At 38.9% G+C, this 25,466-nt stretch overlaps 1 protein-coding gene across 2 annotated transcripts in view; it reads left to right on the top strand.

Moving 5' to 3' along the window:
• grm6a (glutamate receptor, metabotropic 6a) overlaps window positions 1-25,466 on the top strand; it is a 38,454-nt gene that overhangs the window by 2,900 nt on the left and 10,088 nt on the right. The window contains exons 2-7 of one of the 2 annotated variants that reach the window (XM_057357303.1): window positions 3,397-3,993; window positions 20,262-20,478; window positions 20,765-20,897; window positions 22,736-22,890; window positions 23,046-23,186; window positions 24,220-24,420. In XM_057357303.1, coding sequence (XP_057213286.1) covers window positions 3,436-3,993; window positions 20,262-20,478; window positions 20,765-20,897; window positions 22,736-22,890; window positions 23,046-23,186; window positions 24,220-24,420 — 1,405 coding nt within the window. In that variant the 5' untranslated portion in view covers window positions 3,397-3,435. Of the gene's footprint in view, window positions 1-3,396; window positions 3,994-20,261; window positions 20,479-20,761; window positions 20,898-22,735; window positions 22,891-23,045; window positions 23,187-24,219; window positions 24,421-25,466 lie in introns of both variants that reach the window. The other variant, XM_057357302.1, reaches the window with a different exon arrangement.

The following is a 25,466-nucleotide window of genomic DNA, read 5'->3' as shown; positions in this document are numbered from 1 at the left end:
GGTGCCATGCCAACAGAAACCTTTTGCCCATCGCTATTTAAAATGCGGAAATTTTATTTTATTATCACATTACTGCACGTGCAGCTTTTGTCCGCAAACTGTGATCGCGGCGATGAGAGAATGCCGCCATGGATTATTGAAACAGCCCATTATGTTTAACAGCTTCAAATGATGTTTTATCACCGTGAAAATGATATTTACCAGAGAGAGTGCTGGGGAGAGCTTGTCTCCTCCGATTACCATCCGACGTTCTGTCTCTGCCACTTTACTGCCAACTCAGAATCAAATTAGACCTCATGAAGAAATGAACCCTCTTCCCAAACAATTAGTTTGCAATATTAAATATGTTTTTTAATTTGATGAGAAGCAATGACTTGCCCTGGCACACACACACACACACACACACACGCACACACACACACACACACACACACACACACACGTAGTTACGAACCCATTCAGCTCGCAGCATGTAAGAAAATATTGCAAGAGAGACTTATTTCTGCGCATTCGATATATAATCTGATTTGTGTTAGACGAATGAATTTAAAGGAAAGGCGAAATCAAAACCAAATGGCAAACTGAAAGTGAACGGTTTAGGATTTTATTCGATTATTCGCAGCAAATTTAATATCCAGCTCCTACTGTAAATGTTGTCAATGCTCCACGTGAAGAATGTTCGGTTGACAGGGACAACGGTGTTTGATATCTGAAGTTGCAGGTGTACACCTGTCACTGAGTAGATTAGCAGTTTTGAGTTTGCACGAAGCAACTGCAGCAGAAAGAGGTTTTGAAAACTGTCAGATTCAACCGCAATTATTTATTTTTATGCTTCTCGTTAGGGATGTAACGATTCATTCAGCTCACGATGCGATGCGATTCACGATTCTGATCTCACGATGTGATTTATTCACGATTTACTCACAATTTATTTTTACAAAATGAGTTGAAACAAATTAGAAATGAACAACTTCCCTTGCATTATTTCTTAAATGCTTCACGTTTCTTTGTATAATAAAATTATGTTTTATTTCAAATAACAAAACTAAACTGCAATTTTATACCAAATTAATAATAGAAAAAGTCCCTTTAATATAAACAAACTTATACTCTCTGTGCTTTTCTTGGATTTTTTTGCATTTATGAAATATCAGCATGTCCACGTTTAGGTTTGCAGTGAACATGGCGGCCCCTGCTGTTCAAAAAATGTATTGCGATTCAGTTCACACCTCAACCGATTTGAATCGTCACACATTATAATCGATTTTCAACCGGCTCACGGTGAATCGTTACATCCCTACTTCTCGTATATTCTTACTGCACACTGCGTGGTGTGTATATTGCGTACTTACTTTGTGAAAGTGTAACATGACCATTTCCAAATACTGTACATGCCACATTATTGTCACATTATACACAGTTTTAAAGCAACAACATAAACAAACTTAACTTCCGGTACACACCCGCAAAGCATAGAATCCATGTAGATTATTTCTGAAAACAGGCAAAAGAAATGACAAGTAAATTACATTAGCTAGCAAGTTAAAAGTATGTCTAGCCAGTATTATTTTGGGTTACCAGTAGAAGAACCGTTCCTTGGCTAAACTTCAATGCATTTATGCGCCCTTGAAGGGCAATTCGTGAAGCGGACGCCATTTGTAGGGGCGTTCCAAATGAAAGTGTTCACCTGAATCCCTTCGCGAAGGGCCCTTTCAGACGTCCGTTAGCGAAGGGTACATGCCATGGTCACTTCAAGAAAGGGAGTTCCATTTGTGATCATGTGATCACACGTCTCGCGATGCGTGTTGAAGCAAATATGGTGCGGGACTTTAACGTTACCTACAAATGTAAGTACAATAATTATTCTGTATTTGTTTTACGCTATTTTTCTCAGTGATAAATATGATTTAAGGTGGTAAAAATATAGTATAAGATAATTTAGTTGATAGAAAAGTAAGTTTAATATGTTTAATAATAGCTGCTTTATCATATATTTCATTTTTTAAGACCAAGTAGAGTGAAAAAGCAAGGGGAATTAAAAGACATAACTAGACAACATTCAACAAATCTTAAAAATATTGTTTATTTTAAACAACCGAGCGCTGGATTCAGGGTGCACGTGTGGTGTAGTCAAGGTAACATTTGGCTAGTCATTCCCTTTGTGACAAGAGTTCTAAACGCATACAAGAGAGACAGACACCCTTCAAAGAGTTCACTTCAAGGGCCGAGCCCTTCGAAAGGAGTAGGGCATAGGGATGCTCACTTCCGTTTGGAAGTTACACGACCCATTCGACAAATTGTTTATTTAATAAAATTAACAAACAATAAAATTCAACAAATCGTTTTTTTAATATATATAAAAGTTCATATAAATGAAAGAAAATATAAATTGTTATATTATTAGACACTAGCCGGACCGAACAACAAACACAGACTGGAAGTTAACTTCAGGCCAGGCACGTTCGTCTGATGAAACCGTCTATAATAGAAACCTAAAATTTGCATTGTGCCAATCAACCTGTAATTCTGTCAAATAATGCAGTTGTTCCAGATTTGTATAAAATGTTATGTTTCCCACATAATGCCATTAAACACAATACATAGTTTGAGATTTGGTGAAAAATGAGGATCATCTTTGAATGATTTTATTGTCATACATCTGAGCATCACCCACAACATCCCTTTTCTTCTACATAAATTTGAGCTCCTGGCCAGTCTTTCTCAGCCTTTTGTTCTCTGTAGTCTTCTCTCTGTCTTGTGCTCTCTGATCAAATCCAGTCTTTCCTCTGACCTTTGAACCCTTTCGAGAGACTCTCGTTCCACAGCTGCTCTTGCAATCGCTGCACATCAGATCGCTTGGTGTTTGTGGAGCTCCACCACATGCCAGCTCAATGCACTCTTCAGTCATTCTGAATGAATTCGTTTTGATCTGAGTAGAAATTTGTTTTATAAAACAGAAACTGTTTTATACATTTTTGTGGGATCATCTGTAGAGTTTACATGGTCAGATAACAAGAGATACATTAAATATGATGGTGTGTTAAAATGAATGGTTCACACAAAAATAACAATTACTACCTGTATGGCCTTTTTTCTTCTGCGGAAAGCAAAAGAAGATATTTCGAGAAATGTCCATATAATGGAAGTCAATGGGAGTTAATGTTATTTGGTTACCAACGTTCCTTGGAGTATCTTCTTTTGTGTTCTGCAGAAGAAAGAAAGTCATACCGGTTTGGAATGACATGACTGTGAGTAAATTATGAAAGAATTTAGATTTTTGGGTGAACTGCCCCTTTAAGAATTGAGGTTGTAGGAGCCACATGGTTTGTGATATCACAACGCCATTCTTCTTTATTCTTTATTGCTCACAATATTATTATTTCTTATCTCTGACAGGTTGGTCAGGTACCCCTGAATGTTGGAGTCCTTGCCATCATGACATCACACACACTTCCGTTGTCATTAGGCCGTCTGGTCGGGATGATCTGGGCTTCAAGCTGGAGGCGCTGTCACTCTATCTCATGGCCACACCTCCTGTGGATGTTGTGGGCATGGCTGAGCCCGGGTTCCTGGGCCCACCAACAAACGCACCCACATTCTATCAAGATCCCTGGGGACATCACCTTGGGGGGGCTTTTTCCAGTCCACTCCAGAGGCCCCGCGGGGGTCCCGTGCGGGGAAATTAAGAAGGAGAAAGGAATCCATCGAATGGAGGCCATGCTGTACGCACTGGACCAGATCAACAGCGACCCGGAACTGCTACCCAACATCACGCTCGGGGCTCGGATTCTCGACACGTGTTCCAGGGACACTTACGCGCTAGAGCAGTCCCTCACGTTTGTGCAAGCGCTAATTCAGAAAGACACATCTGACATTCGCTGCTCCAACGGTGAACAGCCAATCATACGCAAGCCAGAGCGCGTGGTGGGCGTGATAGGGGCATCGGGCAGTTCGGTGTCCATCATGGTGGCCAATGTGCTGCGGTTGTTTGAGGTGAGATTAATGTGTGTGAGTAAGTTTAGTGAGGCTCAAAAGTCTGAGTCTGCACTGTAAATCTGACATTCAAAATGTAATTTTAGGTTTTTGATAAATAAAGCAAGGTTGTGACATAAAAATGTAACATAACAAGATTCTGTACTCTTTCCAGATCACTTTATAAAGTAAGGAAATTTGTGACAGATTTCCTTTTTAGTTTCCAGTTCTTTAATTGAGACAAATGAGATGCTCTTTTCGACGTTCTCAGATCATGCTGAGAAAACATCATGAGATTTGTCAGTCCATGCAATTCAAATGCTGCTGTCATTAATGCAAATAACTTTGATGTTATTAATTTATGGTAGCCCTTCAATTAAACTTCTTACTGATAATATAATTGCCTTTGTATAATTTTAAGGAGGAAGTTAAATGATTCAAAATCTATAATTATATTATAGACTTGGACTTTTAGCTCTATTGTATCTGTACATGTGAGTGTTTTCATTACACAATGATAAAAATGAATAACTACATCTTTTCAAGAATTTACAATTACAGTATTTCAAGAAACCAGTCGTTTTATGTCTCCAACTAATAAAAAGAACATATTATCTTAAAAAAACAATGTTTTCTGGTTTAACAGCCAAGCCCAAACAAAGCTGCTTCATTTTTTGAACCAACTGTACTACATTAAACATTACTACCTAACAGCACATATAGTCTCAGCCATAGTTACTGCCAACTTTTATGTAATGTCCTAAACTAGAGCTAGTAAATTAAATATTAATTCATTTCTGAAAGTACATAACACAAATGTTTTTCTAAGCAACCATGCAATTTTATAGACTTGTCAAAGGTTTTCATGAGACATTCCTCTAATGTCTGGGACCTGTCTGGCTGGGGATTTACAGTAGTTTGTTTATCAAGTCTTACCTCCCTCAAACTCATTCCTTTCTGCTTCCATTTCCCTGCTTTACACAAACAAATTCTGATGTCCATCTACAGGGGCTATTAGTGATCGAGTCCAAATAAGATGATCGATATTATTTAGAAACTTGCTTTTGTTTCATCATGTTTTCATAGCCTAACTCAGTCGCGTGTTGTCACCCTTGTGCACATGCGTGCTGCAGTTGTGCCAAGGAAACACAGATGTGCACGGACATGGATTTCTGCGAGAAAGTACGGCACGAGTTTGTGTTTTCGGACCGGTTAAAATGCGCGACTGCGTCGCTTTTACAATCGTGAGTTAGGTTACTACGTTGCATATAGATTCGATTTTTGTCGCAATTATCAATGTAAATGATTATTACACTGACAAATAAACGAAATTGTTCAAACTTAAACTTGAAATTTACATTGGGGCACATTACAACAAATCTTTACTGGGGCACGTGCCCCAGTAAAAGGGGTCTAGTGACGCCCCTGACTCCCAGCATCTTATTTTTAATGCAGCCAAAGACTTTACGGATGCCAAACAACATTGCTTTTCATGTGACCATTCAGGGGTGGTGTGTGTTGTGATTGAGCCATATTGAAAAGAAATTCCCGAAATCGCCAGACAATAATAATTTTCCTCACATAAGGCTATCGTATGTATAGTATGTATTATACAGCTGCAGAAAACCATTCAAAATTTTCATTTAATCTGCATTTATAGATGTTTTGTGGCCATTGTAGTTCAGTGTCTGCTGAATTTCAACAACCTTAGAAAACCTTGAGAGTAATAAAATCATCAACAATGTGAAAGACTGACAGCATGACAAGATGCATGAAAACTGATAAAAATCGCAGTTAAAATATTTAAACAATATAACATAAATATTTTAAAAAGTATATTTTTGGACTTTTCCTAAATACATGTACAAATATTACTGTTGTATGGCTTAAAAGTGAATATGAACTTGTTTTCTTTGCCGTTTTGAAGTCTGAAAAATACAGAGCATCGTTTCTGTTATTTTGATCTGTTTCTCCAGTTTTATTCTGCAAATAAATGCAAATAGAAACAATCTTTTTACTTGAAATTTGGGAGAAATATTGTGAGTAGTTCACAGAATGATCATTTTACCTAAACACATATTGGTAAGTAACAAGTTAATTGACAATAAGGATTTAGAGAGAGCAAGTAATCATGTTGTGGTCCTCTGGCTCTCTTCTATCCTGCAGGTCTTTGAAAAATTAGTTCAGCTTTGTCTTAAATCCAGCATTTATATTTCCTACAGCTCTCTGTTATGTTGTGGGGTGTTTTGACAAACTTTAGTGTTAAAATATGCAATAGTAGTTTGTGCAGATTGTTGCTGCAGTTCTTTGTTAAAGGCCCAGTTCACAATAAAAGTTTGGTGGTTAATTTGCTCTCATGTTCATAATTTCAATCTGCTATGAAACAACAAAAAGTGTTTTTTTTAGGAATATCCTGCCTATTATTCTCCATCCTCCATAAAATGAAAGTGAATGGGGACTGGAGCTGCTATAAAAGTGCTCTGTATGATTCCTATGATTTGTGCAATATATTTAAAGTCTTCTGAAGTCAAATCTGACTAATCTCATGGAGTCATTGAGTTGAACCCTAAGTCTTATTTGTAAACTAATCATTCATTCAATCAACTTAAACTATAAACTACTTAAACTACTGTAAACTATAACTGTCAAATGTATTTAATTGTCTGATTCGTTCAAGGTGCATCTCAAACAATTTGAGCAGAAGCAGACAAAGATTTTACCTTTTGTGATTCACAGAAATAAAGTCATATGGACTTGTAACGACATTAGGGAAAGTAAATCATGCCAGAAGTTTTCTTTTTGGATAAACTATCTGTCATGGCTCTGCTTCATTTAGTCATGTTTTTCTTGGTCCTGTAGCAGAGTCATGACAAAGCCTTTGGTTATGTGTGGAGAGAAACATATTGTTGTCCTTTTGACAATAATATACGTTCTCTCCAGTGTCTCGTCATTGGCCCCGCTCCTCTCGTTTCCTTGTTATCTTTCCCTGAGTGTTTTACTACCCACACCTGCCCTGTGTTAATTATCCCTCGTCTTTCCTATATATACCCTCTTGTTTTTTTGTCTTGTGTTCGTGGATTACGTGTGTATGCTGGTGTTTTGTCTGCCTTCCCTGTCATGTGCCTTTGACCATGTTTGCCGGTGGCCCTTGTAAGTGTTTATACGTAGTGTCTCGTTTTTGATTTAGTTCAGTTTTTGCCCTCTCATGGGAAGTGTTTTGTTTTGATTTCTTGTTCTGTTTCCTTGTCCTAGTATTTGTTCTGTTTTTGCACCCCATCGTGGGGTTTTGTTTTGTCTTTTGTATTTATTATTAAAGTCTTGTTTTGTTAACCCCGTCACTGCCTGCCTGCATCTGGGTTCTTCCACGCACCAGTCGTGACACTATCCCTGTAATATCAAACTGTGATGGTGTTGAGTTTTAATAGGAAGGCTTTGAGAGCGACTGGACCAAAGGAACACTGGGCAGGCTGTTCAAAGCTCCACATGTTGTGGCGACAAACGTTTCATCTTCATCTCCAATGACCGTTGGTCGAAAACTATCCTGCCATATTCATCAGCAGTGATCATTTTTAATGATCCTCATGCAAACGTGCAAAGCTTCGACACCCCCTGCTATTCCATTCCAACTTCTTGAATTGTCTATATAGTTTTTGTATTTCCGTACAATAATACATGCTAAACATTTCATTTATGCACTCAAACTCAGTGACTGTTTGTTTGCCAGAAACATTGGCGAGCGTCATTGTTGATAGATCTACAGCTCAGGCTTTGGACCGAGATTACTGAGTAAATTCATGTATTCCCAAATTTTGGGGGTTTTGGCTACAGCAAAAGCACGGAGAAGCCATGCTGAGAACTGAAACGCTTGGCATGGACTTGGTTTCCATTAGGCATTATTGACATCTAGAAGCATGCATCTTATAAAGCTTGACCAGAAGTGTACCCCTATCCCAACTGGAAATTGCTTTGCATTTTGCCTTTTAGCAAACAAACTGGGAGTTTTGAAAAAGTATTGTTTTTGTGCATTCTGAAAGAGCTCCAAGTTTCTCCTAAATGGCCAGTATTTGGTGTCTCCAACATTCAGCTCAACTGGACTCTTTTCTCTCTGAGAACACAAGTCTCGCTGGCATTGGGCACTGTGAGAAATAAGAAACCTCTGTGACGAATGCGGTGATTTTCCTCCCGTGTGTAAGCTCATTGAAAGGGCTCTCGTTCTCTATATCCTCAGGTTCCACAAGACTCAAATCCCTTCCTACATAGTTCTTACAGCTGGAGAGGAATGAGAGGCAGCCATATTGTTCTTAGCCCATGTAGAGGGTTTCTTTTTCTCTTGTGTAAGGTGAAATGGGAAATTGATTTTATTAGAGTCGACCGAGTGACAGATTAATACCGCTTTTTTTCGTTCTTCTCTAATAGAACAGGACAAGAGAGTGAGATGGCTTTTCTGTTTAGTGTATTCTTAATCCCAAATAAGCTTTAGTGAATGTTGTGTTGCAAAGTGAGTTCTCGCTGTGCATTATTTAGTATTAAAGAGCTTTGGTGATCCTGGATTGGTCGTGATAGTTTGGCTTTGACAAAAGGAAAAATGTTTAAGACCCATGAGAAGGATTGTTAAATCGCAAACAAGATCTCGTGAATTTTTAAAACACTGTTTGTAGAGAATAATTTCAAACAGGGAGCTGTGCTGTGAATGATTATTTTTAAAGCTCTGTCCTATTACATTTGTAAACCTTACTTTTTTTGCAGTAGTGGCCGAATATGATGTCCAGAGGGCATATTTGTGCAATATTTGCCCCTCAGATCAAAAAATGAGGTGCATGGTACAAATTTACCAAAAAACGTTTTTAAGGTATTTGTTGGAAACAATAATTTGGCAAACTACAGCATATTCGGATATATGGGTTTTATACCGATTTATAAAAGAAAATCTTTTGTAGTAATATTTTCATTCTCTTGTGCCTTGACTTATTTTGTTTGTTTGTGTTAATTTACACTTCAATCACAACTACACAGCATGCATAGAAAATTGTTAGCACATCTTTAATAATAAATCGCTGCTGTCCTTCTAAAACCTTGTAGCTTCATATTTCATGATTTAGATTTTTTTTACAACAAATCATTATTATTAGTAGTGTTGGGTGTAACTAGTTACTAAGTAATTAGTTACTTTAATTTAATTACTTTCCCTTGAAAAAGTAAAGTAAGGGATTACTCTTATTTTTTCTGTAATTTAAAGGTACAGTGCGGGATGTTTTGTATGATCTATTAACAGAAATGCAATATAACATACAAAACTGTGTCTTTAGATGTGTATAAAAACCTTACGTAATGAAAAGTTATGTTTTTATTACCTTAGAATAAACCAGTTGTATCTACATAGGGAGCGGGCCTATCTACATGTAATTTGTTATGTTGCGCAGCCATGTTTTGTACAGTCAGCTCTAACGGACAAACAGCTCTACAGAGCGCGTTTCGTATATGTTGGTCTTCGTGTGTGTTTTTAGACGCAGCTTGCGTCATCACTGAGTTGACGACGCACAAAGTAGTAAGTCGTAGTACGGAGAGGAGGAGGAGTAGTCTTCGTCTAGCTGAAGCAATTGATTGTTCCGTCTTAGAAGTTTTGATAAAATGGAGGACCATGCGTATTGTGCACAAGAGCCGACAGAGCGTCAAAGAAGCGCAAACGTGATGCTGCCAGACGAATTAGAGACAAACGGCGGCAGAAATCCAGGATAAACATCGGTGTATCTATTACCAGATGGAAGGCACTGTTGAAAGACAAATGTTTTCAAGGCGACGCCGAAGTTACCTGTTTTCTGCTAGACTGGTAAGATAATTCAACATTTTCAATGTTTCCACTTTTTCAATGTTTACCAAACAACTGTTTTGTTGAAACGGTAACGTTAGCATTTTATACAAATGGCCATATAACCTCCGAATAATAATGTTTTTCTGTCCCTGCGGTACGTACTCCGGTTGTTCCTGACTTTACAAAGGGGGAGAAAAACGTCTACTAACTTACACCTAACTGCCTATGTCGCTGTCAGATCAAACGCTTTGAACAGCGTTGCTATTTACGATTAGCTAACTTTAGTTACTTCACTACTCTCAGCGTGTACTAGATAGCACGCAAGAAATATATCTAATTATAGAATTGTAACAGTAACTTTCGCAATAGAATACATGTTAAATGATTAATTACGTTAATATATTGCCTTACCTTTGCAAAGAAACATCGTTGCCTTGTATCACTGCTATCCGCTGTCTCAGTAGATGACATCTTTTTTTACTGTTGCGGCCACCATCGTAATTCGAAAGGGAGGGGTGGGCAAATGACTCAGAGATTCGTTGCAAAACTATAATACAACGCTAGTGGCCGCTGATTATCAAGAACTGCGCCTTTAATTAGTTACTTTTGATGTAATTAAACTAAATACTTTGTGTAATATATGTGTGTGCAATAGTGGAATTGACATCAAAATTCAAAGTCTAACTTTAAAATCTGTGCTTTAATGTATAGTTCTCACATTTGTAATACTTTGGTCAGTTAATAAGAGTACTTTATTTAGTTTAATATTATTTATTTAAATGGTTTAAAAGAACCGTTTCATGTCTGTCCTTCAATCACTTAACTAATCAAGGTTGATATAGGATATAGAAAGTAATTAGTAATAAGTAACTAAATACTTTTTGGAGAGAGTAATTTGTACAGTAATCAAATTACACTATTGAATAATTACTAGTTACTAATTACATAATTACTTTTTGAGAGTAACTTACCCAACACTGATATATTATTAATGATCACTCTTTATGTTTCTCACTGTGTTCTGCAAATATCTAACAAATAAAAAGTGCTTGTCAACTTTGACAACACAGTATTTAACAAATTTAAAAGTACAGAAAAACAGTCACATTGGACATCCAAGGTTTTGGAAGGACTAAAGCGATATTTGAATGAAGAGCAAAGATGTTCGTTTTCCAAGGTTGGACTTCACTTTTGGCCACTAATGTACATGTAATGTATATTTTCATCTCTCATTCTATCAGTGTACCATGATGCTACCACGTATGGTTTTCTAAATGTGGCCAAAAGCGATCAAGTTAAGGTGTCTGTATACACAGCGTTTTTCAATTTCATTTGGAAAACACAATAACCATTTCAATTTCACAGGACGTTTTCCCATTGTGCTGTTAAATGATAGGAAGCTTTGAAACAATGGGCTCTGTCTGTGGGGACAGCTGTCGCTAGTCCACCCTGTAATTAAACACGTGTGGAATAAAGTCTGAAGCGGATGCAGAACAAAAGCGCAGGTACAGTGGACCCGCATCTTCATTAAATGGACTATTTTGCGTTCGTATGATGAGGAGCGTTGAACCACTGAGACTGATTATTCCAGTCTACAGATTGCTCAGTGAAGCATGTACAAAGGTTCGACAGCCACGTCTTTCCATTTGTCCTTTTTTGTGTTGCTTAAATATGCCTGGGACGGTTTCAAACACTCTCGAAACGTTCATTTAGCCCATGTTTTGCATACGAAAAGGCTGTTATTGCGCAGATATTTTTACACGGCGGATCGTAACGACGTTGTTTGATGTGTCAGAATATCATGAAAATATCATGAGACAGATTGGGAGCACAAGTTCAGGAAATTTCTTTGATGTGTCTGATAGCAAACACCTGTCCATGGGTCTGGGCCCTTGTGTTTTGTTGTAGGGTTGTCTTCATGTTTATTTCTGTGTGTCAGGAAAGGTATATTGGGCTGTGTATTAATTCACATACTTCCACTACGCTGCAAGATGTATGTGTTTTGCTGGTGATGGAAAAGCATGTACTTTTTATAAAGTTTCAGGGAGAGTCAGTGTCTCATTTGCCTCCAGTGAATTCTTACAGTAGATCTCCTAAATTGTTGTCTGAATATAAAGGCATAGTTGTAAGAAACAGGCAAAATACAGTAAGCACTTTATAGTGTTCCCTTTGAGACAAGCACACTTTAAAGTCACACATCTATGAGCACATAGTCCTTAAATAGTTTCAGGCTCTGGGATGTAATGTATCAGAGAGCAGTATATCATATTTCTACATTCAGTCTTTCACATTGCTGTTGGATGACTTTATATCACTTCTGAGGTTTGTTGAAATTCAACAGACACTGGACTGGAATGACCACAATACATCTAGAAATGCTGATTAAAGGGGTCATATGGTGGAAGTACGTGTTTTTCTGTGTCTTTGGTGTGTTATAAGTTGCCCATGCGTGTATTAGACACGTAAAATTGCAAAAATGAAAGTGTGAGAACAAAAGATGCATTCTGTCTAAAAGCGAATGCTCACCCAGAAACGCCTCGTGTAACCACACCCCCACAAATCCACGTCAGTTCGTGGTATGAGTTGACTAAGACCGGCCAAATGTATACGGAAGTAAGGTTTTAGCCGTGTCATATGACCCCTTTAAATTAAAATTTGGAATGGTCTCTTCTTTTTTTAGGCTATATGTATGTATATACTCAACTGTATGAAGAGTTTATGTCCAAAAAGAGATAACTCCGTTTTTAAAATTGTTAAAAAAATCAAGTTTTTTATTATGTTATGTTTTTATTGTGTTAGTTAGTTGTGTGTGTGTGTAATATATTACAGTATCTCACAGAAGTGAGTACACCCCTCACATTTTAGTAAATATTTTATTATATCTTTTCATGTGACAACACTGAAGAAATGACACTTTGCTACAATGTAAAGTAGTGAGTGTACAGCTTGTATAACACTGTAAATTTGCCGTCCCCTCAAAATAACTCAACACACAGCCATTAATGTCTAAACCGCTGCAACAAAAGTGAGTACACCCCTAAATGAAAATGTCCAAATTGGGCCCAATTAGCCATTTTCCCTCCCCGGTGTCATGTGATTGAAGGTGTTACAAGGTCTTAGGTGTGAATGGGGAGCAGGTGTGTTAAATTTGGTGTTATCGCTCTCACTCTCTCATACTGGTCACTGGAAGTTCAACATGGCACCTCATGGCAAAGAACTCTCTGAGGATCTGAAAAAAAGAATTGTTGCTCTGGCCTAGGCTATAAAAAGATTGTCGAGAGCCTGAAACTGAGCTGCAGCACGGTGGCCAAGACCATACAGCGGTTTAACAGGACAGGTTCCACTCAGAACAGACCTCGCCATGGTCGACCAAAGAAGTTGAGTGCACATGCTCAGCGTCATATCCAGAGGTTGTCATTGGGAAATAGACGTATGAGTGCTGCCAGCATTGCTGCAGAGATTGAAGGGGTGGGGGGTCAGCCTGTCAGTGCTCAGACCATACGCCGCACACTGCATCAAGTTGGTCTGCAGGGTGAAGGTGATGGACTGGCCAAGCATGTCTCCAGACCTGAACCCTATTGAGCATCTGTGGGGCATCCTCAAACGGAAGGTGGAGGAGCGCAAGGTCTCTAACATGATGTCGTCATGGAGGAGTGGAAGAGGACTCCAGTGGCAACCTGTGAAGCTCTGGTGAACTCCATGCCCAAGAGGGTTAAAGCAGCGCTGGAAAATAATGGTGGCCACACAAAATATTGACACTTTGGGCCCAATTTGGACTTTTGTTGCCAGCGGTTTAGACATTAATGGCTGTGTGTTGAGTTATTTTGAGGGGACGGCAAATTTACAGTGTTATACAAGCTGTACACTCACTACTTTACATTGTAGCAAAGTGTCATTTCTTCAGTGTTGTCACATGAAAAGATATTATAAAATATTTACTAAAATGTGAGGGGTGTACTCACTTCTGTGAGATACTGTATATGTGTGCGTGTGTGTGCATATGTGCATATGTGTGTAAAGATGATACTTACGGAACTACTGTATTATATATATATATATATATATATATATATATTTATTATATAAGATTCACATCTTATGAAATAACCTTGTAAAATAGTTAACAATTCCTGTGACAACAGGCTGCTTTATACACATGCCTTTATCATGTGATTCTCAGACCCACACACTCTCATGTGCATTGCAGACCTTGTTATGAAAGAACCACATAAGTCTCAGACCGTGTGAACTCAGTAAAATTCAACACTTTACTTGTTTAGCAGGTCGCAGTTGTATTATAGTGAAAGTCTCTGGCCGCTCGGGCTGCACGGGTCCCGGTAGCAAACCGCATGTTTTTTTAATGATAAGACTTAGTGCTTTAGTTCATGAAACAGCTCTAGGTACTTAATGTTTTAACATCTTGTCTTTATGTGGCATAAAAAAATCCATCTTTGACTCCTGGTTTTCTAAGGCAGACTGAGATGTTTGTAGAATGGGGTTGATTGTCTCTCACCAAAGGGATCAGATGTGAATAAAGGACAGTGAATGTTGCAGTATGTGAGACGGATGTCCATTTGACATCGACACAAGTGGTTTTTTTATGTACAGCCCGAAGTATATTTCTCTGATCCTCTAATTATCCGAACAGATTGAGGAAACGTGGTGGATAGGACTGGCGGCACAGAAATCTGGGCAGCATTAATATTACACAATTTTTCCGTGAACACCCAGACTACCCTGTGAGGCATCTTTTTAGTCTGTCCTAAAACCTAACATAAATTATTTAAGGAGTTTTTTTGCTTGTTTTTCTTTCAAAGGAGGACTTGTGGTTTGAGATTCTGTGTTTTCAGCAAACATGTACAGTAAAGTACGACGCAGTTTACGGCGGAAACATACACCAGACACAAATGCACGGCCAGTGCTTTGTAAACCTGTGGTCCTGCTTTCTTTTCTGGTAACAAACCTCAATACTTCAGAGGGCAATAAAATTGTCCTTAAATGCTTATATCATTAATCCCAAATATAAAATCCCTTCAAAAGGCCTTAATAAGAAAACTTATTTATGAGAAAATGAAAAAAACAAAAATGCAACGTGTGCCGTATTTGGGTTGCGTTATGAATGCATTCTGACATATTTTAGCATTTTGTTGCAATTGTAAATTCGAGACTCCGTGTGACCATTAGCATTCACTTACTTCACATACTTTATTTGGTGTCTAAAACTTCTTCAGCCTGAGCCATCGGGGTGTAGAAAACACATCAAGCTGTTCTTAGCTGCACAATTACAGGACCTTTTGGTACAATAAGCTTCTGGCATCCGTTCAAAAAGTGATAAAGAAAGAAAAGCCTAGCGCCTTTTCAAATCACCGTGACGAATGTTTGACAGTCTGAAGAGCAGAATCTCTTTGTGAGGTGGCCGTCTGCAAATTAGTCATTTTAAAGATGGTCAATGTGGGATTATGTTTTGATTAAGATTTCTACAGTTTTCTTTGTGAATAAATAATCATCATATTAGTCGTTTTCTAGAAACCCAATTTCCACAGGCATCTTTTGTGGTCCGAGTTTCCTCTAATTGGCGTTATTTGGAGGTAAATGGTCAGTAAGTGCTCGGATGTCTGTATAGCAGTGAGAAAACCGTGGCTATTTATTGTTGATCTTGAGGGAACGCTTTTGTGCGAACTTTCCTGTGTCACTTGCTATTATTATGAGTTGAGACACTGCATTATCTGGCTGTCGGCTGTACAATTTTCACTTCCCTGTGTAAAGTGCGTTGGTCTTTCCTACTTGCTGGAAAAATGATTTGCTTGAAATCTTCCTTGCTTTTGTTGTTTGCTAGTTGTGCATCATGCCTTAAACACAAGAACATGTGCGGATGTCCTGGGTTCAGTTAAAGTTGTTTTATCAAAGCATCCAATGCTGTCAGGTATAACAGACAAACACTTCTTTTAATGTGTAAAAGCAAAAATCAGGTTTAGAACAACAATAAAAAATCATTGTATTTGTTTCATGTTTTATGATAGACAGCACAGCACAGACTGGAGAAAGAGCTTCACTTTGGTAACCTGAAATGTTCTTTTAGCAAATACTTAAAAATTAACTTCATTTCATGGCAGCGGAAAGTAGTTGCTCAAAAAGCTCGGCGTATGCATGTTTGATTTGGGAAATTTATGGTAAATCTGTTTCATTTATTCTGCCTCTCTCTATCCTGAGACAGAGAGAGAGGGGAGCAGTCTGTACTTAGTCACACTACTTAGGGACACATGTACCCTAGAGATGTAAAAAACTAAAGAACTGTTAGGACAAGACCTTAAATACAAGGTCTGCCCAGGAGACAAACAGACATCATTAACACATCATAACAAACACTGCAAATTATGAGATGACCTTTGAGGATTAGGTTAGGTTGTCATTAACCATAAGTTTGAATTATTTTTTAGTGACTTGCCAGCTATGGTGTTATAGGAAGTGATGTTTTTTTGCATGTTACTTAGCAGTGTTTGCATCTTGCAAAGTGGTCTATATGTTGCTATACAGTTGCTTGTGGTTACTAATGTTTTCTCAGTCCTTGTGTCTGAAATCGCCTACTTTCATACTATATAGTAGGCGAGAATCAGTATGAGTCATGAAAAGTATGTCCGAAAACTCAGTATGCACAAAACAGTAGGCGAGAAATACCCGGAAGGTCTACTGTACTGTTTCCGCCGAGATTTGTGAGTGTGGATCGGATGGACACTTCTCCGTGATGGCACGGGAGCTAAGCAACGGTCAAATTTCAAAATTAAAAAATAATAAAAATAGCGGAAAACTGTCCGTTTTCAAATGTAAGTACCCATAAATGAATTTCACGTGACTAAATTAAGTTTTTATTAACGCCAACGCACAGGTTGTTGTTAATACATCATAGGTCAGAGAACATACGGGTCACATGACAATAAAACATGGCGGATGCAGTATGTCCGAAATGTATTCATACTACCCCCACCTTTTGTGCATGTTGTTATGCAGTTGTGAGTTGTGGGTGGTTGCTAAGGTGTTGCTGTGCATTTAGGGCTGTTGTCTCTGTTTGGTGCCTATATAGTTTAGATCATTCTTCATATGGAAATTGTTTTCCTCTTTTACTTCATAAGGTTACGTAATCACATTTTGGAGTATTAAATATTTTTAAGAGCCGTTAATTAGCTAAATGCCTGAACCAAGAGTTTAAATAATGAATGTGAATATTTCATAACAAATATTGTACATTTCTCTAGCTTTTGGTTTAAGATTAATATGTTTAAAAACTTGTTTTTGATAAGCATGTTGAGAAATGTTTTTATCAAATGTTTGTCTGGGGAGCCTCAGTCTTGGCTCAAAGCTTCTCATTAACTGCTGTGTCTAATTAATCAACAAAACCGTAGCTGTGGGCTTTAACCAATGATTCAGAAACACGCCTTTGGCAAGGAGCGCGTGTGGGATTTAGTCGACTCAAACTTCATTTGAACTGCTCTCGGGTCATTTGAAGAAAACCTATAATTACATCAGGGTGGATTAATTGGTGAAGACAAAGGACAGAGGATGAACTCCCAAAGGAACGTTTTATTGCTCAAAGGTTGCTCGTTCAGAGCTCAGGAGACTTATTGGAGATAAGTTACTTATTCCAGCTGTGTTGAATTAAAGTTTCAAGTTTTTTTTAATAACATTTCCTATCAAATATATTTCTGAGAAGAAAAATTGTTGACTTACAGTTAGATATAACAGCATACATACACTGGACGCAGCACAACGAAACTTGATAAAAGACAATAGAATGCATTAGAACCCATTATAATTTTACATTTTGTCCACACTGGTCGCATCGGGTGTAGATACGGTGTAAGAGCATAATTTGATCTTGGAGGAATTTGAAAAGAAATATTTGAGGTCATATCTAAATGTTTTGACTTTGGTATACATTTAAAAAGGTTTTTTTCTGGCCATAGTCTCTGGCTTTAATGTCTCAATAGTTTCTCCTAAAATCTTAAAGAAATCGTATGATTTAATTATCAGATTAGTAGTATTTCAGATATATTAACATTAGAAGGAATTGATGAGAAACGTTTGAGTTTATATTTAAATCTTTGACTTTTGCTTGCATATTTGTCTTGTCCTGGCAAGATGATTTTTGATCGGGATTTATTCTCGACCAATAAGGTCTTTCTGGTGATTCTACTTGACCAGTATGGACTTTCCGGTGAAGCTGGTGGACTAGGGTGGTTATTCAAGTAAAGCTATTTGACCAGGATGGTCTTTCCGGTGAAGCTGGTGGACTAGGGTGGTTGTTCAAGTAAAGCTATTTGACCAGTATGGTCTTTCTGGTGAAGCTAGTTGACAAGTATGGTCTATCTGGTGAAGCTGGTTGACCAGTATGGTCTTTCTGGTGAAGCTGGTTGACCAGTATGGTCTTTCTGGTAAAGCTAGTTGACAAGTATGGTCTTTCTGGTGAAGCTGGTTGACCAGTATGGTCTTTCCGGTGAAGCTGGTTGACTAGGGTGGTTATTCAAGTAAAGCTCTTTGACCAGTATGGTCTCTCTGGTGAAGCTGGTTGACCAGTATGGTCTCTCCGGTGAAGCTGGTTGACCAGTATGGTCTCTCCGGTGAAGCTGGTTGACTAGTGTGGTTATTCTAGTAAAGCTAGTTGACCAGGATGGTCTTTCTGGTGCAGCTGGTTGACTAGTATGGCCATTGTATAGTCACTCAAGAAGAGACAGGTGGCTGGGGTTTTATTTTCATGAGTAACATTTAAGGAACAGGCTCAATCAAAGCTTTCTATTTGCGTTCCATTAAACGTATTTCTGAAGAATCCATTAGAAAATGAAGGATATCTAATATGTATATTTTCCTGTTACCCACTGAATGGTATGATAAGACACGTAAGCATTGGCACATAAACACACACATACTACATGCATGGGCTAAACACACAGGCACAGATCAGGGGGAGGCTGGACCCATTACTGTGATTAAAAGATTGGATTTGGATCATAGAGTCTCTGTAGGGTGGCAGTGAATATATTCCCATAACAGAATCCTGATGTGCACAAACAAGTGCAGAATGTTAAATACCTCTGTTTGTCTGAACCTGCATCCCATCCAGCTGGGGAATCAAAGTGTTCCCCCAAAGGGGGGTGGAGTAATTTACACTATTACTTTTAAAGTAGCAGTTTTGTTAGGGCAGAATCTGACTTGTTTTGCCTTTTAGACATGTTTTATTTATAGACAAGAAATAGATTGAGGACAGGGTATCAAAGTTTTCAAAGTATGTTGGCATTACTATTTGATACAGCAACTGCAAGGCTCTTTTTTGTAATGGTCACTTATTTAACACACCTACTCCAGCTCCTTGACCTGTATTGCGTGTGACACCTGAAATGTGCCGGATTTAACATTGAGTTAAAGTCTCATTTGTGAGGGTTGTGAGTAACACAGCGGTAAATCAATGGCTGAGAAACCCCCACCCTAGTCCCCGCTGTATCTGCTTCTCTGCCTAACTTAATTTACCTAAAACCCCTCTAATCCTCACAGATAATCTGTCAAATGGTGTGTTCATTCATCCATCTACCTGTTGTAAATCTGCTCCTGCAGCTCAGCCACATGCCAAGACCTTATAGCTTCTGTGCACAGCAATCGCTGCTCCAGTTTTCTGCTAAAAAGAGCATTATAAATCTAGGTTTATCAGTCATTTGGCGAGGCATATGTGAGGGCAAGTGTGCTTATAACACATTATAGCATTAACATGGTTATCTAGACCAGTGACTTTCTGTTCACTGGTTTTGCTGGTGAGGCTTGTTGACCAGTATGGTTTTTATAGTGAAGCTGGTTGACAAGTACAGTTATGGTCATTTTGGTGAAGCTGGTTGACCAGTATGGCCTTTCTGTTGAAGCTGGCTGACCAGTATGGCTTTTCTGTTGAAGCTGGTTGACAAGTATGGTCATTTTGGTGAAGCTGGTTGACCAGTATGGTCATTCTGGTGAAGCCATTGAGCAGTGTGGTCTTTCTGGTGAAGCTTGTTGACCAGTATGGTCTTTCTTGTAAAGGTGGTTGACCAGTATGGACTTTCTGGTAAAGCTAGTTGACCAGTATGGTCATTCTAGTGAATCTGGTTGACCAGTATAGTCTTTTTGGTAACACTAGTTGACCTGTATTGTCTTTGTGCTAAAGCTAGTTGACCGGTATGGGCTTTCTGGTGAAGCTGGTTAACCGGTTTAGACTTTCCGGTAAAGCTGCTTGACGAGTATAGACTTTCTGTTAATGCTGTTTGACCAGTATTATCTTCTGTCGAGGCTGGTTGACCAGTATGGTCTTTATGGTGAACCTAGCTGACCAATATGACTTTTTCCGACTGAAGCTGGTTGAGCAGTATGTCCTTTTTGGTGAAGTTGCTCGTTTACAGACATGTTCGGGACACAAGCATCAAATATAATGTTTATGATAATATCCAAATCTCTTCTCTTTGCCTTCTAGATCCCCCAGATCAGTTATGCCTCCACAGCTCCTGAACTAAGCGACAATAACCGCTACGACTTCTTCTCACGGGTGGTACCGCCAGACTCTTACCAGGCCCAAACTATGGTTGACATCGTGAAGGCGCTGGGCTGGAACTACGTGTCCACTTTAGCATCAGAGGGGAACTATGGCGAAAGCGGAGTTGATGCCTTCGTTCAGATCTCTCGAGAGGCAGGTACAGTCAGCAAACTTTCAATTCTGACGTGCTTCAGATGTAAAGCAGGCTGATGAAAAATCAAGCGCAAAGTAGTATAATTATATAGTGCCAGATTAGACATCCCATTAATATGTTATCTCTCAAAAAGTTTCAGAGAGGAACAGGACTAGGACAGCTGCATGCATTTATACCCATCTGCTGCCAAAAATTCATGGCGGTCATTAATATAAATAGAAAGCGAGGCACATTTGGAGAGAGAAATATTTCAGAATCCATGTCCGTCTCTGTCTCTCTGACAAAGGAGGTCTGTGCATCGCCCAGTCTTTGAAGATCCCACGAGAGCCCAAACCCGGAGAGTTTGACAAGATCATTAGGAGATTAATGGAGACCCCCAATGCCCGCGGTGTCATCATTTTCGCCCATGAGGATGACATCAAGTAAGTGATGAATATAAGTACGTTTGATCACCAAAGTCTTGTAGGAATGTTCCGGGTTAAATACAATTGAAATAAGGAGTGCATTTAAGCTTTTTGATCTAAAAATGACAATTTAAACGGTAGCACAAATAAAACCCAAATGTTTACATTTACAATTGTCTGTGCATTTTAACACGAAATAAGAGAAAAATGTCCTTTAAATTATATTTAATCTGGAATATTGCTATTAGTATCATTGAGCTCTATATGTTCATAAGCAGTGTTGCATTTTTATATGAAATGTCTGGAGAATTTGTTTTGTAGCAGCTGCATTTGATTATATCTATTCCTTGTTCGTAGTTTTTTTTGTGTCTGGAACACTCTGTTCATGTGTTGGTCCGTTCCATCTGTGTCTGTGGCGTAAACAGACTGATGTCACAGATTTGATAACGGTTCGTTGGCAGCGGGAGCGCATGTGGATTATTTGATATGATTGACCTCACTTTTATTTCTTCCAATATTTAGGGGTGATTTTACACAAGAATAGATCAAATGCAAAATACGGCACCGCAAAATGCAAAGTGCGCCCGGTGAACGGAGAGCAGGCATCTGTGTTCAGAATGAACGTGATTAGAGGAAACAGCCTTTGATGTACCGATAAAACAATATGGGATGCTTGTCTTTTGATGTGCAGTGCATCACACATGCTGTCTGCATGTAAATAGAATTGGCTCTTGACCAACAAACCTAAAATGAAACGATGGCCGTGCTCTTTAACTTAGCAATAGAAGGATTTTAGGGTCTGATGTCATAGTAGAACATTGAAAGTTTTCTTTTCATTGAAAAAATTCTGTTTTTTGAAAAAACTGTTTTAGTGTCTGTAATAGCGAATTGGATTGTTGAACGACGCAGAAAGTTCATTCCCACCCGCCAGTATTTTTCTTCTCATTATGTGATTTGACATTATCCATCTTTGACCTCATTCAGAAGTACCATGAAAGCCCCAGCAGTGGAGACAATACTTTGCTATCAGCGTCCGCTCTCGTGAGTGACAGTTTCCTCTCTGTGTTTGGGTGTCACACTCTCTCTAATCCATAAGGTTTGTGCCGACAAGCTCATTGACGGCTCATGATGAAGACGATGTCGGCGCAGATGATGTTTCCCTCATTAAAGCGGTCCTGTGAACACGAGCTGTCGCCCGCACCGCGTGAACTGTCAGCACTGATTTCGGTGGCTGAAATCAAACGCATAACTGAGTGACTTATTCATTAAACTTAGTTAAACGTCACTCTAACTAAAACATTTTGATATATTGTGTTAGCAAAACTTACGATTGGCCGACTACATAAATTGTAATTCTGATCTGGTGTGATGCACACTGTCGTAGATCAAGCCAAGTTGCTAAATACTGAACGGGTGTTGATATGTAAATAACACGTGAACATCTTTATGAAAATCAGCACACATTGAACTTTATTTCAGAAGACCTTGAAAAATGTATGATTTGTCCCACTTTAACACCCCATAAGAAAGAAAAATACTACATACATCAATTTCGATTTAGTCAATATTGTTGAAGATCTCAAAATGAACTTTACCCAAATCCAGATTATTTTACCTCTACAATCTACATTCATTTTGCACCTCATGTGTTTGAAAAATTGTCTCATTTGTTCTTCATTCTTGTAGGCAATTTTAGGAAAAACATTTGAGACTAATTTGATACTTAAATGAAACACAACTGAAAACTCGTTCAAATTTCCTAAACCACGAAAGAGCAACATCTGAGCATTTTCCTCTGGGGTGAACTGCTGTATTGTGACTTTGCTTTAAGCGTCATTTTGTTATTATTTGTCCAGGCAGGTTCTGGAGGCAGCAAAAAAGTCAAATTTGACCGGTCACTTTAAGTTTGTGGGATCAGACAGCTGGGGGGCAAAGAGCTCTCCAATCCTGGACCAGGAGGAGGTTGCAGAGGGTGCCGTCACCATTCTGCCCAAAAGAGCATCTGTTGAAGGTTTGAAATTCATTCGGTGTCCTAAAGACCATGTGTATCTACTTATTCTATTCTGACTCGCTGAACATTTTTGTGTAAAAAACAACAATAAAACAGGACATGCATATAAATATATTCTGTAAATATAAATGCCTTTCTAATCACTTTTCATTCAGGATTTGACCAGTACTTCGCCTCTCGATCCCTGGAGAACAACCGCAGAAATATCTGGTTCGCTGAATTCTGGGAAGACGATTTCAGGTGCAAACTGACACGTCCCGGTATCAAGATCGACCCAGAGAAGAAGAAATGCACAGGTGAGAGGAATGTGAATTACATGCAGTCCAAGAGGAAATGTGAATTCTTAAGCTACACTTTTTAAAGACTACAACGTGTTTTGAGTCAAATGAAAAAAGCCTTCTTTAAAGTCCCAGTGAAACGCCTTGGAACGTGCAGCATTGTTTGATGTGTGGACGTAATCTCAACTGAAAAATGCTGAGAGTATGCGACATATCGAGTGACCCCGCCCCCGCCCCCTTTTGAAATAACCAATAGCGTTTCGTTTACGGCACACAGTCTGCCTGGCAATGCTGCATTTAACAGCGTGAAAGCCAGTGGTGTAAACGTCCATTGAAAAGAATAGGAAGATCAGTGATACCAGTGATGTGTCATTTGAAGCTTGTTATTTACGTTGGTGAGTGACACTGGCGTTTTTCTTCTCCTTTACTCATCAAGGCTGTGATGTCCGATCTCTTCCATAGAGCCTTAATATTCAATATTCTGTGTAGACTTGAAACGATAGATCAGATACCTTCTCTGCGGATTTGCGTGTTTGATCGGCGCATATGATCAGCTCTGTGCTATCGTGTCTCTGAACCGGAGGACACTCGCGTGCAACCGCTCGCGTGACACTAATGCGAAATTAAGACGTTAATGTTAATGTTTACACTGTCTGGATCATCCCCCATCTCCCATCTAGTGTCATGTAGGACATAATAAACGTGCGAACAAGTGGCTGATACGAGGCGCCACTTCCGCAGCTCTCATAGTGAAGGGGGCGGGGCTCTTCGGATTCTAAAGTGGATTTGATTGGACGAGAGTCAAATGGGAATTTTGTCAGCGCGTAGGAGCATATCATTTTATTGACGTCCTTAAGGCTAACTTATTTTTGATAAAAGGAAAAAAACTTGATTTCACTGGGGCTTTAAGATTTCTTAATGTCATCCACAGACCTCATTTTAGTCTAAAGCTAGTCCCATCAGAGTTTGCAGGGTGAACCCATGGCATCAAATTGTTAATATGCAGGTTTTTATCTCGATAAACCTTCGCATTTTAATCTCTCCCTTTCAGGCGAGGAACGCATCAGTCGTGATTCCCATTACGAGCAGGAAGGGAAGGTCCAGTTTGTAATTGATGCAGTGTATGCCATGGCTCATGCCTTGCACAACATGCACCAGGATTTGTGCCCGGGAGCTACGGGCGTGTGCGATAAGATGGATCCAGTGGAGGGACGCATGCTGCTCAGCTACATCCGCTCAGTAAACTTCAACGGTGAGTCAACATCACATCGTGTCAGAAACTCACTGGCATAAACATTGGCATCAAACTGAAGATCACCTGTAGAGATGTTTTTGTTTGAGGTAGCCTAGGTAAAGAAGAGTGTTTTATATAATGTACATATTCACATGGATGTTTCTGTAGCTCAAATCAAGTCCCGGCTAATGTTGACTGTACATGCATATTTTTCTTGTTGTTTAATATCGTTTTTCGGAGATTTCAAATATATCTGTTTGCTCTGATGTTTTGAAGCGTTCCACGAAGGAATTCCCATCAGCAGTCGCACTTCCACTGTCATTCTGAAACCATTTCGTTGAGTGTTTGCCTGGAGGGAACCATTTGAACAAGCAATATGCATTATTGTGAAGCAAAAAAATGACAAAAGATGAAAATAATGTCCCCAGAGTTTCAAATGAAGTTTCTTCCTTTTATACACCGGAAGTCCAAACAAGAAAAAAATTATTTCTTTTAGGTCTCAAGGGCTTACTGAAGCAGGTCATCGGGTTTTAATGTGATTTGATTTTGGGGGTCCCTTAGAACATTCTGGAGGCCTTCTGGGGGTCCCCGGACCCCAGTTTGAAAACCCCTGGTATAGACTACTTTTATTATGCTTTTTAAAAACATGTGTTTTGAGTCATTATGCATGAATGAACCCACCTCATACAGGTTTGAGATGAAAAACGAGTGAATAAATGATTCCCGTATGTTAGTTATTTTTTGATTCCTTCAAAATCCTATTACGGACTAAAACAGATATCACCACATGTAATATTCAGCAGGATAAAGTATGCATGAATGGAGCGTCTATACGACAGATGGTTTTAGAGCGAAGTGAAGATGTTCGGGAGTCTCTGTGGAGAAGGAGTGATAGGAAGAGGAGGTGATCAGGGTTTCTAGCACTTGACGTCCCCTCATGATATCTCTGGCTGTGGTCACGCAGGATATCACGTTCTTCACTAGTTCTTTCATCTTCTGTTCTTTTTATACATATAGCATCTTGACAGTATCTCTTTAACGGTGAAGTGTGTTATTTCTCTTAG

This window comes from Triplophysa rosa, linkage group LG17 (genome assembly GCF_024868665.1).
Source record: "Triplophysa rosa linkage group LG17, Trosa_1v2, whole genome shotgun sequence".
Lineage (NCBI taxonomy): Eukaryota > Metazoa > Chordata > Actinopteri > Cypriniformes > Nemacheilidae > Triplophysa > Triplophysa rosa.
Note: the sequence above shows the minus strand (reverse complement) of the source record. Positions and strands in the feature narration are given on the sequence as shown.